The 17,804-nt window shown below is 35.1% G+C and overlaps 1 protein-coding gene and 1 long non-coding RNA gene across 2 annotated transcripts; both read right to left on the bottom strand.

The window, feature by feature from the left end:
* Positions 1–982: 982 nt before the first annotated feature.
* Positions 983–10,142, bottom strand: LOC136801872 (uncharacterized). Its single transcript, XM_067058534.1, has 9 exons — positions 9,989–10,142; positions 9,704–9,786; positions 8,102–8,228; positions 7,033–7,092; positions 6,760–6,801; positions 5,633–5,911; positions 4,005–4,238; positions 2,432–2,772; positions 983–1,774 (listed from the first exon to the last, which is right to left on the bottom strand). Exons 1-9 carry the CDS (start codon positions 10,062–10,064, stop codon positions 1,610–1,612), a joined length of 1,407 nt encoding a protein of 468 aa, XP_066914635.1. The 5' UTR covers positions 10,065–10,142; the 3' UTR covers positions 983–1,609.
* Positions 10,143–10,644: 502 nt separating this feature from the next.
* On the bottom strand, positions 10,645–13,444 carry LOC136801871 (uncharacterized). The gene is made up of 4 exons (XR_010845925.1): positions 13,358–13,444; positions 13,091–13,159; positions 12,039–12,063; positions 10,645–10,701 (listed from the first exon to the last, which is right to left on the bottom strand). It is a non-coding gene; the product is annotated as an uncharacterized lncRNA (long non-coding RNA).
* Between the last annotated feature and the right edge of the window lie 4,360 nt (positions 13,445–17,804).

Here is a 17,804-nt window from a genome sequence, read left to right as displayed (position 1 = left end):
ATCCCTAAGTTCGGTTAACACTCCTTGAGAAAAGTTTCTTGTCATTTTTTTTCCAAACTGAGCCTGGGTATGTTCTTACAATGTTCTTAATTTTTCAACGAATTTCAGCCTCGATGCTCTTATAAACTGGGTTCTAATAAAAAAAAAACGTGTAAAAGGGATTACTTAAAGGGACATTAAAGTAAAAGTAAACATTGCACGAACCACGTGTCACTAAAGAGAACAATTAAAATGAAGTGTCCAAAACAAACTTGTAAAACAATTGAACAATCAAAATTAGCCATATTTGGTTTGATTTTTTATTTTGACATGTGACATTTGTTTTGATTTTGTATCCGCTGCATATAGTTTGTTAACAAATTTCGCAAGTACTGTTATGTCCCTTTAAGGGCTCTGACCATAGCTAAAATATCGGTTACGCAGATTTAGAGATAAAAACTTTTGTTTTGAGTTCCTTGACACTTTTAACAAAAAATTGTCTTTATGAAATTTTGAGATGAGAACATTTCCCGTAATACTGCCATGAACCAGTATTTTAGCGAATCCCGAAACGGACATGTCCGATGTGAAAAATGACGTCATCTAGAACTTGGTAATATGCATAACATAAAACAGGTCAGCTTCAATGAATATTTTCTACCATTTTTCATCAAGTGCTGGTTAATGCGGAGGGAAAACCAATTTCATTTGAAAATTTCAAATTCTTAACTATTTACAAAAGTAAAAACTACATCACCATTTTCCAAATAATAAACACCCCTATACCAAATAAAGTATAAACCTGGATAGATGACTCAATAAATGAATTTTAGCCAACAGGGGTGAATGATCAAAAGAAGCGTGTTAACGTTATGGTTACGGAAAGTGCTGGGTCAAAAATTTAAATCAAGCCGATTTCAAGATATCGGCCAAAAACTGATTTTGACGCTATTAAATGTCATAGGTATAGGTAAGTTTCAAAGGACATCATTTTTGAAAAACAGCGATAGCTTCAAATCAAATCAAGCGTAGATGAATGATTATGAAATATTTTTTTAAAAAATTTCTAAAATTTTTGATGACGTCATTGTATTGTTGGTAATAATTGAATACGTCAAAAAATGATGACGTCATCAAAAAATTCAAATTTTTTTCATGAAATATTTCAGAATTAATAATGACTTGGTAAAAACGAGGGGAAGCGGTCGGCATCACGCAAAATATGTTTTGAATTTGCCTTAACTTACCCGAGTTCACTGTTTTAGACTATGTCCGCACGTAACGGTTCCGTTTCGTTCTGATTCGGAATAAAGTCATTCTATTGGTCAGAAGTGACGTGAAAATTGAATATAACCAATAGAATGGATTTATTTCGTTTCGTAAAAGACAAAAACGTAATATCTTCTATGGTAGCAAGCATTCGAGTAGATAAAGTAATTTACAAACAAAGCAATATTCGAATATATACATTTTATTAGCAAGGACAAAACACTGGCCCACTTGAAACGAGGATTATAATATGGCGTCTCATTTTCGTAAAAATTGTTTCAAGTAGTCCTGTGTGTTGACCCTTTCAATTAAAAAAGAGCCTAAACAGATAATAACTTTAAAAAATTTAAAATATTATGTCCTAACAGTTTTCCACATTCCAATCGCGACATCTGCTTTCAGGGTCGGCGTCGGGAAGATGAATTTCGTTAGCATTTTCATCGATATCCAACTTTTGCATTTGGTTTGTGGTGATTGTCCACACCTCTGAAAAAGCTGCACCATTGCTTGGGTCAACAATTTTCCCCTTGAAAGAAAAAGCAAATTATTTAGATTCTTCTACCAATCTTCCCATCTCATCCTACTTTCGACTGTTAATATAACAACTAAATCACTTTATATTGCTAAAGAACCAAGAAAAACGTTCTCCATTTAACATCTGAAGAACCTGGTTAGTTTGCATGAAGTTGAGGTCATGGTAAGGCGTTATATTAGATCAAGGTTTCAATATTTCCCAGAAAAGAAAAGTGAAATCTTAAAGTTAATAGTGAAATTTTAAAAGATGCGCTACAATTTCGATCAACTCGGATGGGGAAAGACTACATTTCCCATCGTAGAATGTTAAACAAAATATAATGGACTAATTGGCTACATTTCCCATCGTAGAATGTTAAACAAAATATAATGGACTAATTGGCTACATTTCCCATCGTACAATGTCAAACAAAATATAATGGACTAATTGAAGTGGATCTCCATTATTTTGAAAGGTGACAAAACTTAACCTTATGTTGCAATTTTAGTTCGATGATAATGATGTGTAACTTCACTGTTGACTTTGGCATATATGACATTATAATTCTTAAAGAGACTTGAAATAAAAACCATTTCCGAAAACTTATGACCAAACGATGTATCAATCTGCGAAGGTTATTTCGGAGACGGAAGAACAAACAGATCTCACCTTTTCACATAAATGTGTTTTGCAATCATCATGTGAATCTTGCTTGTATTCTTTTAGCAGAGAACATAGTTCTTTTTTGAACAAATGCTTATTCTCGTGAAGATGGCGGTCAAGTTGTGACACATCCGGCTTGATTAAGCTTTGGGATAAATTCCCTAAATCACGTGGCATGTTGAACCTTGACATTTTCAAAGCCAATAAATTCTGCGGGATCAATCTTATGTCGCTGTTTTCAAGAAACAATGCACATAAGTGTATATTCATGTTTGCTTCATCACAGGTGAAACTTTCGATCAAATGTGATGACTTGTCAAACACTTCTCTGTGTCTGTGTTGAGACCCTAAAGAAGAAATTAAAGTTCTTTAGCGCGAGGAAGAAAACGAAGCCCTCCAACACAACAATCAAACTACATGTTTTTTTTATAAGCATTGCTCTTATAAGCATAGGCTCAGATATGGGGAAAAATTAAGCATATGGCAAGCATTGCTTGAGCCTACTTTTTTCCTGATTTTGGCTTTTTTTGGCTGGAATTTTACAGATTTTCAGTATTTCCCTAAATTTATGCTTTAGATTTAAGCATCCCCTCAAGCATTTTTCAGCCTTATTAAGTTTTCGACCTAAGCATCTCTGAGCCTGTTTTCGGATTTTTGTATACTTATAAAAAAAAACACGTACTTTCACGTCTGAGAATTCACGATTCAGTTGAGAAAATTAGTAGCGATATATTTTTGTATCTTTGAGTACAAGGCTTGTAAGTTAACACTCTTACTCAGGACCATGTTCCGTTCCGTTCGGTAACGGTTCTGAAACAAGTGTGAACGTCAAAATTCGAAATATCAAAAAAAAAGACGTTACAAAGCAAAACAGATTGAAACGGTTTCGCTCCACTATTTTCATCGGAACGGAACTGCTCCGTTTTCTTGCTCCGAAACGTTACGAAACCAATATGAACACCCTCGATCCGTAACGAAAATCGTACCGCAACGTCTGAACATGGTCTCAGAGTCTCATGCTCGATGGCGTTTATTTTTGTTGAGTCCCACTCTTAAAAATCGTCATTTTTTTACTCATTTTGGGGGTTAGGAGTTTTGCCTGTTTAAAAAATTTGCCAAGCCTAATCATATCTACTTTTGGTTAATACCCTGAGGTTGCGTCCCATGAAAGATCCTGCAGATTTGAAGGGTTAACCCCTTAAAATATAAAAATAATTTCGAATTTTCTTTTTTATTCCATTTTTAGTTACTTCAAACGACATTTACACATGTGATACAATTTTTCCCAAAAAGACTGTTTTCAATTTTGATACAAAACTGCAAACACTTGCAAACTTTAATTATGCCTGGCAACGTTGAAGTATAGTAGCAACAAGTCTTTAAGAACGGTTTTCGCAATTATTTTCGAGAAGAGGGTATTTTATCTTTTATTTTGATCAAAGTTTAAAATATTAATGAATTTTACTTGAAGCATTTTGTAATCGCCAAATTATGGGAACAGGCTTTGTATTTTAGACAAAAAGGCTACAGTATTTTAATCATTACCATTTTCAAAATCCACGCAACTAAATAAAAATACCTTCAAAATTCTTTGAGAAGAGCATTAGTACAAAGTGGTGTTGAGAGATATTTCTTGTCAGAAAAGCAGGAATGCCTCCAGCGAGATCAATTTCATGACCGTCATCTTCGAGCATGACTTTCACATTAGCACCATGTGATTTCAAGTATAAGGAAAGTTTTTCCACAATTTCTTTCAATACCAAGCATCCTGGTTGGTTGATCAGCAAAATATTCGGATTTTCCACAGGGTTTTCTGAAGTAAAAGACTCAGTTATTAGAAAAAAATACCCTGATCGATAAACGAACAAAAAAATCACGTATTACAAGTTAAAGGCGCATCAAAAGTCAAGTATGTATCTTTAAGAGTACATTCCATTTACCAGACTTTCCTAACCGCGCTGGTTAAGATATATCACTAACTTGTCACTCCATTTAGTTTTTCATTTAACTAAAGCTAACTGGCTGGTCCTGCAATTTTCTCAGTCCGTTCAGTTCTCTGCCTTTTTTCGGTAGCTAACCTGTTGTTCCATTTACATTTTCAGTTATACTGACACTGCATTTTAAAAGACAAAATTACCGGGCGCACAAGGTAGCAAGCCTTTAAATGTAAACAAGCGAGACCTAGTGTGCCATTATGGATATTGCTATAGGCCATTTTACAGTTTCAAAACGTAATGGGTAATCAGGATCACTGCACGCTAATGACGACCTACTATTGGTCCAAAGTTTTGAAATTTTTTAAAGATTATTGCGTCTAGCCAACAGAAAGCCGCTATGGAGGCGCAATCAGTCCAGATTACCCATGACCCATTTGGTGCTGTGAAATGGCATATGGAGGCGGAAATAGGTAAGGCACTGCAAGGTCTTCATTTTGGCTCTAACTAACGCTGCTTTGTCTACTCTATTTACTTTAGGCGTAGAAACTTTCGCGATCAGAAACTTTCGCGATTTTCGCGAATTTTGGCCCTTTTCGCGAAAGTAAATGTCTTTAAAAATTCTAGGAAGGGCCATTCGCGAAAGTTTATGCTCGCGAAAAATTCTTGACAAAATAGAAAATCTGTAAAACTTCAATCTTTGAATAAAATGTAACTTTTATGGCCCTTTTTAGCCTGCTAAAATACTAATAAGTCAAAAGACAAATATTTCAAGCCAATCCAAGAAGTATTTGCAGCTCTAAGCCATTTTTTCATGTGAAAATTCCCAATTTTACGTCTTGATTCGCGAAAGTTTATGCTCGCGAAAAATATTTTTCCGTTAAATTCGCGAAAGTAAATGTCGTGAATTTTGCGATTTTTCGTCCTCGCGAAAGTTTCTGCTCGCGAAAGTTTGTACGCCTAAAGTAGATCTGGTCCACACAGTTAATCAAGTTAGGTAAGTCTGGTAAAAGGAATGCACCCTAAGGGAGAAGTTTAATACGTTCACTGCCAAGCTCTTTTTAGAAATAAAAAATTTGACCTTTTGGAGTTTTATCTTAAGTTTAAATTTGAGAGCCTTTTGCTCCTTCAAATTGTACACCGATCGACACAGAATTACTATATAGAAAGCAAGCTGAAGTTTATGGGTATCAAATATTAGGGCCCTTTGGAGTACTAACGGTATTTTGACCTCTTATCCTTTGTTTGGGTAGTTAAAAGGGAAGCTGTTTACCTATATTGTAGACATGACGTGAAGAATTTAGTAGACGGGTGCAACCTCTCTTGCGGAACAGAACAAAAGCCAACACAAGAATTGCGATAGCAGTGACAACACCAGCAACAATAGAGATAACCACTACACGATGTTCTTGAGGGTTTTCTGTTGTAACACCTCCTCCTTGCAACGTAGTAGTAGTGGACCTCTTACAATGTTCAAATACTGCCTTCTTCATATCTTGGTACTTGAAAGGTCCACCGTCAGTTTGATTAGAGCAAAGTTTTTCCGCGTACTCTGAAAGAAAGGTTTGGAGGATAGGAAGTTCTGCTAAGCAAGTTGACGACATCTACGCTGCTACTACTGCACCAAACCATTCGTAAAGTCATATGATCATTTATCAAAACGGCTGGTCTTTTAAGACCTCCTTCAAGTCTAGTTTGGTAAATTTGTTTAAAACCTTAAAATTGATTATTGTGAGACGTTCTAACACATGTATTTGTATTTTATTCTAATCTTTTTCGATAGTTACAAAAGAGGATATCGTATAGTGATAAAATCTGAAATTTGCTACACCTAAGAAAATAAACGGAATCAAGGATATTGATTGGCTGGCTCAACAATCAATACAAATTAGAATTTTGTATACGATGCATTGTTCACTGGTGGATCTTTTTGAGAAAATAGTTTTTTTTATGAATAGGGGTATTCTTATGAAAATAGGTTTCTCAGAAATAGGGAAAATGTGGTAAACAAAATGACGCTTAAAGGACTGGTGTTTTGTTAAAATAATTTTTTTCAGACTTAATTATCGAGCTTTTTCAAGAAAAATAACATTTACAATGAACTTTATCAAGAAAAAAGTGGAAACTGCTGAAAGGCGAGCTCTTTGTGGATCCAATGATATGCGATGTTAGGTGTCCGGGAAGTTGCTTAGGGGTCAATATTTTCAATGAAAAGTGATAAAATCCTAAGTCACTACTAATCAATTAAGATCAAACCAATAAAGAATTTTGAATTAACTTTTCCAATCATTTTACCCCCGTCTCGAGCAAACTTTAACACTGTGGATGTAATATCAAACATGCAGCATTTCAAGAGCGCGGTGGTAGATCCCATCAAAATATAAGGGAACTAATACTCACCGGTAGGTTTACTTGTAATGCACTTCTTTGGGTCGTAGTAGGCTGTCGAATGAAAGAGAGAGAGTTCTAAGCAGGGAACTTATTTCGCAACATTTTTAAACTTTATTCTCTTTGGCTAAGGTAATTTTGTAAAAGCAGGAAATATTGATCAATGGGTCAATTGATCAATATTAAAAAAGGATAAGTACTGATGTGTGGGATGATATAATCAGTCGTAAAGCCGACAGCGTTGCAGCTTCTCTCAAAAAGATAATGTGATTTTGGTATTCATACCATGGGAGCCAGCTTCTTTGTGTTCCCCGTAAACCATCCACATAAAGGACACGCATTTCGCTGAAATCAGGAAAAAATTCATTTGTTAGTCAGTCAAACAGGACATGGAGAATTAATTCCGCAATGGTGGCTACATAAACTCAGTAGGTAAACAAGGAATGTACCGAACTTTCCTTCTTTCATTTTTCAATTCTTCTATCGTACGAGGTCTCCGTAGCTTGAACATACAAATCGGTTTTTATTTTTCTTGTTTACCACACCGAGTGACCCAAATTCATAGCCTATACACAATTAGACCTCGTATTTTTTCTTCGCAGTAGTAACGTTGTAACGTTGATTCCAAATTCCAGGTTTTCAGTCTCTAAACATTCGATTTTTTCACTTCACTTTATAGATAAGTAGAATTATCGTTTTATTTACATAGACAAAATTCTCGACGAGTTGAAACTACCTTAAGGGGGGGACTAATTTTGGTGGGCAGCAAATATCCTAAAAAATTTTAATTTTGGCGGGAACTAATTTTGGCGAATGACAGCGTAAATCTGTTCTATTTTGCCTTATTTTGAGCAATTTTGATGAATTTGTAATAGCAATGATATGACATTGATTATTAGGTACCCGAGAGTATATGCTAAAGTTTTTGGTTATTGCTTATAAGTGCGATGTTTATAAAAACATGTAAGACACTAAGTTGATCGGGTTTAGACAGAGTTTGAATCGTTGAGACTGGTTTTTGTTTCTTTTTATAAGCATACAAAAATCCGAAAACAGGCTCAGAGATGCTTAGGTCGAAAGCTTAATAAGGCTGAAAAAATGCTTGAGGGATGCTTATATCCAAAGCAAAAATTTAGGGAAATACTGAAAATCCGTAAAATTCCAGCCAAAAAAGCAAAAATCAGGAATTTTTCGTAGGCTCAAGTAATGCTTACCATATGCTTAATTTTTCCCATATCTGAGCCTAGATATGCTTACAAGTGCAATGCTTATAAAAAAACATGTGTTGATGAAGGAGTGTGAAAACAGATTGATACTCCATTGTATACATGAGAATATTCTAAATGATTCTTACTCAGTGTCGTTCGGCTAACAACGGCTTTCCAACCAGTTGGTATTTGGGCGATTTGGAATGTAAAGGTTGTATTGTAATCTACCAAATAATCCTTCCCAGCTTCTCTCCTATAGTCTTTCATCAGCTCCTGAAATGTTTTTTTTTTTAATTTCAATATTCATCACCAGAAAAAAATCAAATTTTGACTGGACCAACTTAGTTTTAAATCATTAAAGCGTTTGGCCTAATAAGTCGAGCAGTCGGTACCACTACATGAAAAAGACAACTATTACCTTAACGGGAAATATTTCCCGAACGTAAGGTGATATAATAATAACCTGATAATATAATAACCTGAAAGGAAACTGTTTTCAGATTGAAAATTTCATCACTTTTCTGTTTCCCGTTTCGGTCAAGAACTTTTCATCGTCCCCGAACGGGAAATCGAACTTTAGTAAACAAAGCAGATTTTTGTTTCCCGATCGAGAAAAAGTTTCCAAATAGGGAAGGGAATAGGTTTTTAATTGGGAATGGGGAAAGTAGAATTAAGAAGCTATCACCCGGTGGATTTCTTAACTACCTGGTGAATATTATTTATTTTCCCTCCTTTACAAGAGGCACAAGTTTTAAACTTTCCACAGGCATTTCCGGAGTGTTCAGAGGCCACTTTCCCGATCGGGAAGCTGGTGAACTTCCCGATTTGGAAAGTCTAACCATTTCGGGAAGTTTTCCACCTTCCCGTTCGGGAAATATTTCCCGTTAAGGCAATATAGTGGTCCCGACTGCCGGGGATCAAAAGAAACAGGTTCATTGGAACTTTCTAGAAATTCATTTTTCAAAAAAAGGCACAGTTCGTTAGACGTACAAACTTTCGCGAGAAGAAACTTTCGCGATTTTCGCGAATTTTAGCCCTTTTCGCAAATGTTTATGCTCGCGAAAAATCCTTGACAAAATAGAAAATCTTTTAAACTTTTAAATTGTAATAAAATGAAAGATTAATGGCTTTTTCTAGCCTGATTTAAGCCTCACAAGTCAAAAAACAAAAGTGAAAATCCAATTCAATAAGTGTTTGCTCCTGTGAGTATAAAATACTACCCCCTGAGCTTAGGGGGGGGGGGTAAACCATTTTTGCTTGATTGGGGGCTGTTTTTTTTTCAAAAAATACTGGGGCTAGCTTGCTAGGGGCTGAGTATTGTGTAGTAGAACTGGGGCCAAAGCTGATAGGTTGAAGATATTTTAAATTATGTTAAAAATCTATGCTGTGGGGAAGGTTTTATCCCTCTTGAAAAAATTTTGAGAGAATTTACATGCAAAATTTCTTTGATATTTTGCTTTGTGAGGGTGGGGGCTATGTTTCTAGAATTTAGCCTGGGGCTATTTTCCTTAGCCCCCCTAAAAAATGCTGGGGGCTGGACCCCTCTGCACACTATGCTGAGCCGATAGAATTTTCATTTTTATGTTTTGCTTCGCGAAAGTTTATGCTCACGAGAAAGATTTTTTCGTCGAATTCGCGAATATAAATGTCGTTAATTTCGCGATTTTTCGACTTCGCGAAAGTTTCTACTCGTGAAAGTTTGTACGCCTTAAAGTAAGTGAAAAAAATGTACTGAGTAAGTAAGTTACTTTAGTAATGAGTTGCTTCTTGACAATCCTCGTTCCGTTGAACACATAATCCATTTCCATGATAAGTCCAAGACACTGATTCTCTTTAAATGAAAAATATGTTTATTCTTTTAGGTGATGATCTTAGAGCCAGGTTAGCGTCGAAAAACTAAGTAATAATTCAGTGCAAACTATTCAACTCGAATAGTTGACAAGACAAGTTTGTCTTTTAAACCTTACTCCATAACTCGAAATTTCATAACTCGGACAAATTTGAGAAAACCAGCAAGAAGAAATTTACTTTACCTTGGTAAGAATGATCAAGCATTCTGACATTAAGATAGAAATCGTGGTGAAAGGAAATATTTTGGTGATATCCCATTCGAAGTTTATTCAAGGTAGGTTTTCCACAGTATTTGTACGTGGGAAGGTTTCCACATTCTCTCTTGATCGCATCCAAAAATGCTGAAAAATTAATTTGAAACTTTACCAACGGTATCCTTCATGTCAATCGAGGTAGGTCTTCTAATCTTTCTAGGTTAAAAACACCTCAAGGGAAGAAATTTTGGCGGAAAGAAAATTTGACGGATTTGACGGATTTGACGGAAATCCGCCAAATTAAACTCCCGCAAAAATTAATTTTTCTCGTCATCCGCCATATTAAATTCCCGCCACGTTTTAATTATTGTATTCATTCCCTAAACGTGTGCTTCTTTCAGGCCTTATAACAGGTTTTTCTCTCATTTAATACTGTTTTTTGGACAAAAATGTCCTTCGTACGCCAAATCAAATTTCCGCCAAATTTAATTTTTCAAGCCATCAGCCAAAGGTTGCCATCCTGGATGGCATGAAACTTTGTGTATGAGATTAACTTAAATCGTTTTCTTTAATCAAACTTGTATCTTGGCATATAATAAACTGTAGAGAATGAACTGTGAAAACTTCCAGAATTCAATTCTTACCGTTTTTATCGTCCAGGGTGGTCAACTGTTGAAATACATTTGGGAAATTCGTACAATCTTGAAGAAGGGTAAGTAGCAGAATATAATTCAAACAGCAACGGAAAAGCTACCGTTTTTTGCAGTTTATTTTCCTATTTCATCCTCGTAATATTTAACATAGATATTTTGACCGAAGATTTTTCAAACAACAAGCGATACTTTTATGGACCTACCTACCTGGTTATGCATTTAAAAAACATAAAGTTGATATCTTAGTGAGCATGACCGAAACCTCGACCGAAACAATCATTCAGAACACAAATAGTGAAGATTTATTAAAATTCTTCGTTTGTTTACATCATTGATTGTCCCCGTGCCCATTGGGGTGGTCATAAGGGAGGGGGTTGGAAGGAAGAGAATATCTATCTAATCTAAAATTTGAGTACTGTGGTTAGGAACGTTGATCGAGGTTTATAAATAGTGATAGTTATGGATGAATATTCAACTTTTGAGGTGAAAATTTTGTTTGTGAAAATCTGCTTCGGCTATCTTTTACCAATGATGGTAACCTACTTTCATGCAAAAAATCAGGAAAAATCGTTGATCCAATTTTCTACAAAGTCTAAAAAACCCTTTTCTTAGCTGGAATCCCCCCTCTCAAAAAAAAAAAATGGGGCTCCGTCACATTCGAGGGTTTATAGTCACCTTAGTGCAAAAAATCATACATAAAGAATGAATGAGCCAATCTCAAGAAAACCTAATAACTCAGAATAACTAAGTAATTGGTAATGTGCTTAGCGAAAATCTGTTTGAGCCATCTTTTACCTCTGATGGTATCTTACTTTTATGCGAAAGATCAGAAAACATAAATGATCCAATATTTCACAAAGTCTAAAAAACCCTTTTTTGGCGTTTTTTTTTTGTTGAAATTTACCCAAATGTTCCGTTACATTTTGGGAATTGCCAATTCGCATCATTGCGCAAAAAATAAGAAAAATCGAATGAGCCAATCCCGAGACAACCTAATAACAGACGGACAGACGGATGGATGGACATACACAGGTTAATTCATAAAACCCCCTAAGGGACGTCCTAGTTTGGGTATAAACTTATTTCTTTTTTTATGATTTTTGTTGGCGAAAAAAAAAATCATAAACAAAGAAATAAGTTTATACCTAAACTAGGGACGTCCAAAAAGTCATTCTGAAATATTCTTGGCGTATACTAGCCTTTTGGAATTTTTTTTCTCGATAGTTTAAAGAGGTAACGTAAATCTCCTATTTTTTAATCAAGGGCTAAAAATTAACACTCTCTTCAGACATTTCTGAAATATGAACCACACTCGAATGAAAAATTCAGTTTACTCGCCTGGTCGAATTGGTTTGTTAAAAGTGAAAAATTATAGGTTTTCTTACTTGAAGGTCCATCGATTGCATTTGCCTGTAACATAAAAGAAAACCTTTTAATAAAAAACTTCTTAAGGTCTTTAGTGCAAAAGATTGATGTAAAATAAACAATTTAGTAAACATAAGGACAAAATTTGCAAAAATAGGTACAATTTGTGTTAATGATAAGAGTTAATGATTCATAAATAATGTGGTTAAGATAGGATTCTGCTGATCCCCAACTAAACACCCCTGTGTCACAGACCCGCTGGGACCCCAGCCACACTGGTAAATTTGGCAAACATTTCGTACCCTGAAATTTAAGCCCCACTTGGAAATTCAATGTTCAAAAATTGCACTGTTTTTTTAACCTTGGAAAAATATAATTTCTATCCTGATTGAGATTTCAATAGTTTTTTATCCCCCACTTAATAAAAAAGTTCCACCGGGGCTGTGAGACAGGGGTGTAACTAAAGTCTCTTTTATGAAGTATCGACGAATCAGACTTAGTTCAACAAGCGAACGGAATAAGTATGTATCTATTAAAAAAACTTTATCGGGTATAATGTGTAGAATATCTCTTAATATTGGGAGGGGGACATTTGTTAAGCCATAGAAGAGCCTAATAACGTGGTTTCAAAAAATAATGTGCTTAGCGAAAACACTTGTTACGATCAGACATGTAACTTTGTAGAAAACCTCTTTATATTGAAGGAGGTCTCTTGTATAAGGCAAGGATATATCCCCTTTTTATAAACTTTTTTGAAAAAAGAAAATTTTGAAGGATGACAAAAACCACCAAATGTAGTTTCAATAAAGCAAAATCCTTCCATTTTGTTAAAATCTTCTCCCCTTAAGAAATTTTAATGGTAAATTGCTTAAATTCATAACGGACATAAATAATTTCCTGTACTGGACGGAAATGAGAAAAAAAGAGGCTACTTTTAATCATTTTTGAAAATCTTCCGAAAATCAACCAGGGAGGCCTTTTGTTTAAAGATGGATTTGCTTCCCAGCCATAGAGATATTCCCTCAGTTGCTTTAGGTTTTCTGGGTGATCTTTTTTATTCCAAAATATTTACCTTTATAGAGAAGAAATGAAAGGAAGTCACAACGTATATCAACCAATAAATCATCATTCAAAGCGTCGTCTAAAAAACAGTAAATATTATTTTATCAAAAAATCTAAACATAATCACGTTCGCTCAAACTGAAAAAAAAAACAAACAAAAGCGAAACATTCAAACTTTCACATTATTTTTTAATATGAAACGTGTTTCAAAGACAGAATGACAATGCTAGTTAATAAACTTCAATGTGTTATATCGATTAAAAGAAATATCACTCACCAGAAAATAAATACCAGATCAAACCAACTTCTTCTTATCTTATGATTTATAACAGTAAGCTCATATCAAATGATTGGCCATTTCGAGGAATTTATTAACTACTACCGTGTGATAGATTTTAGCTTGTGTTGACATAAGAAAACCAATCGTAAAATGATAGTATAAACAGAAAAAGTATTTGCGTGTTAGTTCAGATATCAAGCTTTTTAAGAAAGAACGTCAATCATTTCGTTTTGTCATGACGTAATCCTCAAAAGAACATAAGAGGACTGGCTCTAGCTGATTTCTCTGATAAGAATCTTTATCTCCTTAGACCGAACATTCCCCGAAACAAAACCCGTAACGCGATCTGGAAAAATTACCAAAATACCTTTCAAACCATTCATATATAGAAATTATTTCCCTACTCGGAGTGTTATTAATTATCTTCATAGCAGAAATATTCGTGGGCCAGAAAAATATAATATACCTTAAGTGGATAAATTTTGGCGATTGGCCAAAATACGATATTTAGCGGGGATTTAATTTGGCGAATTGGAAATTTTGTCACAGTGAAATGGGTGAAAATTAATCAAAAATATACTAAAAAGTTGTGATTTTTCACATAATTCTCTTTTTGTTAAATTTGGCGGGGATTTAATTTGGCGAATTGCCGAATTTTGAAATTTTGGCGAACATTTAATTTGGCGAATTTTGGCACAATTCGCCAACCTGATAGGGGTATTCGTCGCGACGAACAGAATCTGAAATTTAATAGGTTAGTGAAAATACGCAACCTAATTGGTTGAAACTTACTAGCCAAAGTATTCTTTGTTCGTCGCAGTAATTTGCGTCAAAATACTCAACTTTGTCAATTTCATAGAACAACAATGCAACCCTTCGAGGAACATGGGGGGGGGGGGACTCAAGGATCTAAATCATAACCGTTTAAGCTACTCCATTAAATCTAGGGCTGCTTCTCTGTACAGAAAACGAACGATAGTCGAAAGGTTAAACTAGGATGCCGGCTGGTTCTTAAAGAAAGGAGTCTAGAGGCTTAATTAAGACTGAAGCTTAATAACAAATTAAGAGAAAGGTTCAACTTTCAGAAATGAAAGAGGAGCTTGATTGACAACTAACGAAAAATTAACAACCCAAATTTACTAGATCTTATGACGAAGAAAGCTACTGTAGTAAAGGGAAAATATTATTGAGATGAATAGACAAAGCATTGTCTCAAAACTTGTGAAGTTTCTTAAAAACCACATATTGTAGAAAGTAGTTCAAATATCAAGCCTGGACGTGCAACGACCAAAAAACAACAACCAATGACCAGAAAACAAAACATTACGTCACAAACTTAGGAGTCCTCTACGCTTACGTTACGAGAAAAATTGTTAAACAAATTGAGAGTAAATCACCTTACATAGTTCGACAGCGATATAGGATCACTGTCAGTTAGTCGCACTAGCGTCCCGCAATGTGTATTAATGCTGCGAAAGCGCTATATCGTTTACTTGACTCGCAATCAAACAAGCAACATGCTGAAAGGACCTACCTGATTATGAAAGTTAGATAGCAATGCGAAAAGAAAAATGGAAAAAATCAGTCAGAAAATATAGCGTTTAGCGAAAATACACAACGCAATAAATTCATCATTGATTGTTGATGGGGGGAGAGGGAAGGGTTGTAGGGAAAATATAAATAGGAAGTTCTGGTTACAAAAATCAGTTTTATTGACAATTGAATCATGCTTGATGGTGAGCATTGTTATCAATAATGTTTTTGTGTGAAAAACATAGAAATATAAGGAAAAAATCCAATGAAAATCTGCAAAAACGGCGATTTCCGGCATTTTCAACCGGAAAAAGTTTTTTCTCAAAAATTGAACTCGCCCGTCACATATTAGGTATTGTCATTTTGCATCAGTGTGCAAAATTTCATAAAAAAATATAAAGTACAGCTCGAGAAATTCAAGAAATACAGTCTTTCCGGCGAAAATAGGTTGTTCTCTCCGGCGATTTTTAAATAGTTTCGGCTTCACAAAATCAATTTTACTGAAAATTGAAACATGCTTGATGGTGGGCATTGCTAACAATAATGTTTTTGAATGAAAAAACAACCAATTATAAGGAAAAAGTCCAATGAAAATCTAGAAAAACGATTTTCCGCCGGAAAAAAAATTTTCTCAAAAATCGGACTCGGCCATGTTTTGGGCATTGTTAATACGCATCTTTCTGCGAAAAATCAGAAAAAACTAATGATAAAATCTCGAGAAAATGCTAAAAAAACAGTTTTTCCGGCATAAATTTTTTTTCGAAAATCGGACTCCGTCACATTTTGGCCATTGCCATTTTGCATTTTTGTGCCAAAAATCAGAAAAAACTAATGAGCCAATCTCAAGAAAAGCTGGTAACAGACGAACGGACGAACAGACAACGGTTACTTCATAGGACCTCCACCGGGGTACCCGGAGGTAGGTCCAATAAACCGGCGCTTTTTAATGAAATCAACAACTTCATAAAATATGAGAAATTACCTAGATTTTACCATTAATATGATCGGGTTTAATTTTTTCCTAATATATGATATTGGAACTTAAGGATTTGTCAAGCTGGCATAGCTTCTGGAAAAAGGCTTTACCCTTCGTCACAAAAGTCATGTGTTGCACAATCAGATTTGATCATTTCACGAAAGAAATTAACACACTGGTTTCATTTCCTAAATTCATTGGCAAACTCATTCGTTGACCAAACATGGACCTTTTAAAGGCTACAGTCATTTTAGACTGGAGTCTTTAAAACGTTTCTGCTCGTCTCTTAAATTCGTTATTCGTTTTGTCATTCAAAAATGCAATATTTCATGATAACGCCTGGTATCAATATGACAACTTTTAGGGAAGAAGAGGACGCCGAATAATCATTTGGATGATGTGAACCGATGACACTCCGGCAGCGTCCCAGTAAGGACGAAATTCAAGTCTCTTGTGGGAATCGTCTAACGAATCTATGGGACACGCACGTCATTGCGTTGATGTTTATGCTGCAGTATACAGTGCTGACGAGTCCTAATAAGGACGAAATGCATATGCTGCTCTACCACCCAATCTCCTGATAGAAGAAATTTTATGTACTTTTTCACATATACATATCTGGAGCATGCTATATCGATTGCTAATAGTCCGTAGAGTGATCAGAATTGATCAATATTTACAATTTTTTACCTCGACTAGTATCGGATATAGATTGTAATCGATGAGTAATCATCGATTAACTGATCGATATGTTATAGATGTCTGGAACAAATGTAGTAAAAAACCGTCTGATTGTCCCTTTGTGCTTTCAATTATAAATTTCAAAGGATTTAAAATCGGCACCGCGTTTGAGCATGTTAGCTTTCAATAAAAGTAGTGAAATTTAGTTACTAAATTACTAACTTTAAGCCTAAAATACATCAATTTTGACCTAAAATAAAAACAGGGTAAGAACGCAATTTGAAGTCCAAAGAGCCACCAAAAGAAATAAACAGTAGTCGAATCACATGAATAACTTACTGGTCCACAAATATACTCTTTTTGATTCCTACTGAGGGATATCAATTAAATTAAGTCATGATTTGTTTGTTATTTTTGCTTGCTGTTTGGACTATAAAAGAAGGAAAAGTAAATAGGGTCTTACGTCTTTAAGTTCAATAAATTTTCCGCTTATCATCAGCCTGCTGATTTTACTGAGTAATTGTTCTGACTGGATAGCCGAGCATGATTCATTCAAAAATTCGGTTAATGAAAGACTTTAGATCTTTTGATGTTTAAACTTTCGTTTCGTGGACTTCTTTGTACTCTTAGGTGCCAAATAAACCCCCCCCCCCCCCCCGCTTGTTAATTTTTCGAAAATTTCCCAGCCCCCCGGACCTTATTAGGACCCCCCCCGCTTATTAACATTTAAGAATGTTTTCAGCTGTCAAAGAGAAGGACCCTTATTTTGCTCTAAATAGTCCGATTTTAGCCTATATTTACGTTATTTTGGGTTTTCAGAAGTACAATTTCCAACCCCCCCGCCGGCAATTAGGTCCTCCCCGTTTATTAAAATCTCGAAAATTTTCCACCCCCCCCCCGTTTATTTGGCACCTAAGAGTACATACTAAGTTCAGTAACATCGAACAAAATCAATGTTGCTACGGCTCGAGTGCTCAAAGATGCTGACTTATTTTTTCTCGTAAAGTAAAAGTTTTTTAGATAATACCCAATCAATTATAAATCAAGTATAAATATTGTATAATATCAGGGATGATCAAAGTAAATTTTTCAAAAAAATGAGTTAGAATCTTCAGCAACCCAAGCCATGACCCGAAAATTGGAGTTGCTTACAAAAAACCTGGTGCTTTACTGATTACAAGCCAAGCATTATGCAATAATAATGACAATCAAGTGTACATACATGTCAAACAGCCTCGTGTATATACCGAGAGC

The sequence above is a fragment of the Clytia hemisphaerica genome, unplaced genomic scaffold (assembly GCF_902728285.1).
Source record: "Clytia hemisphaerica strain Z4C2 unplaced genomic scaffold, Clytia hemisphaerica genome assembly, whole genome shotgun sequence".
Taxonomy (NCBI): domain Eukaryota; kingdom Metazoa; phylum Cnidaria; class Hydrozoa; order Leptothecata; family Clytiidae; genus Clytia; species Clytia hemisphaerica.
The sequence above is the reverse complement of the archived record's forward strand: the minus strand, read 5'-3'. Positions and strand labels throughout refer to the sequence as shown.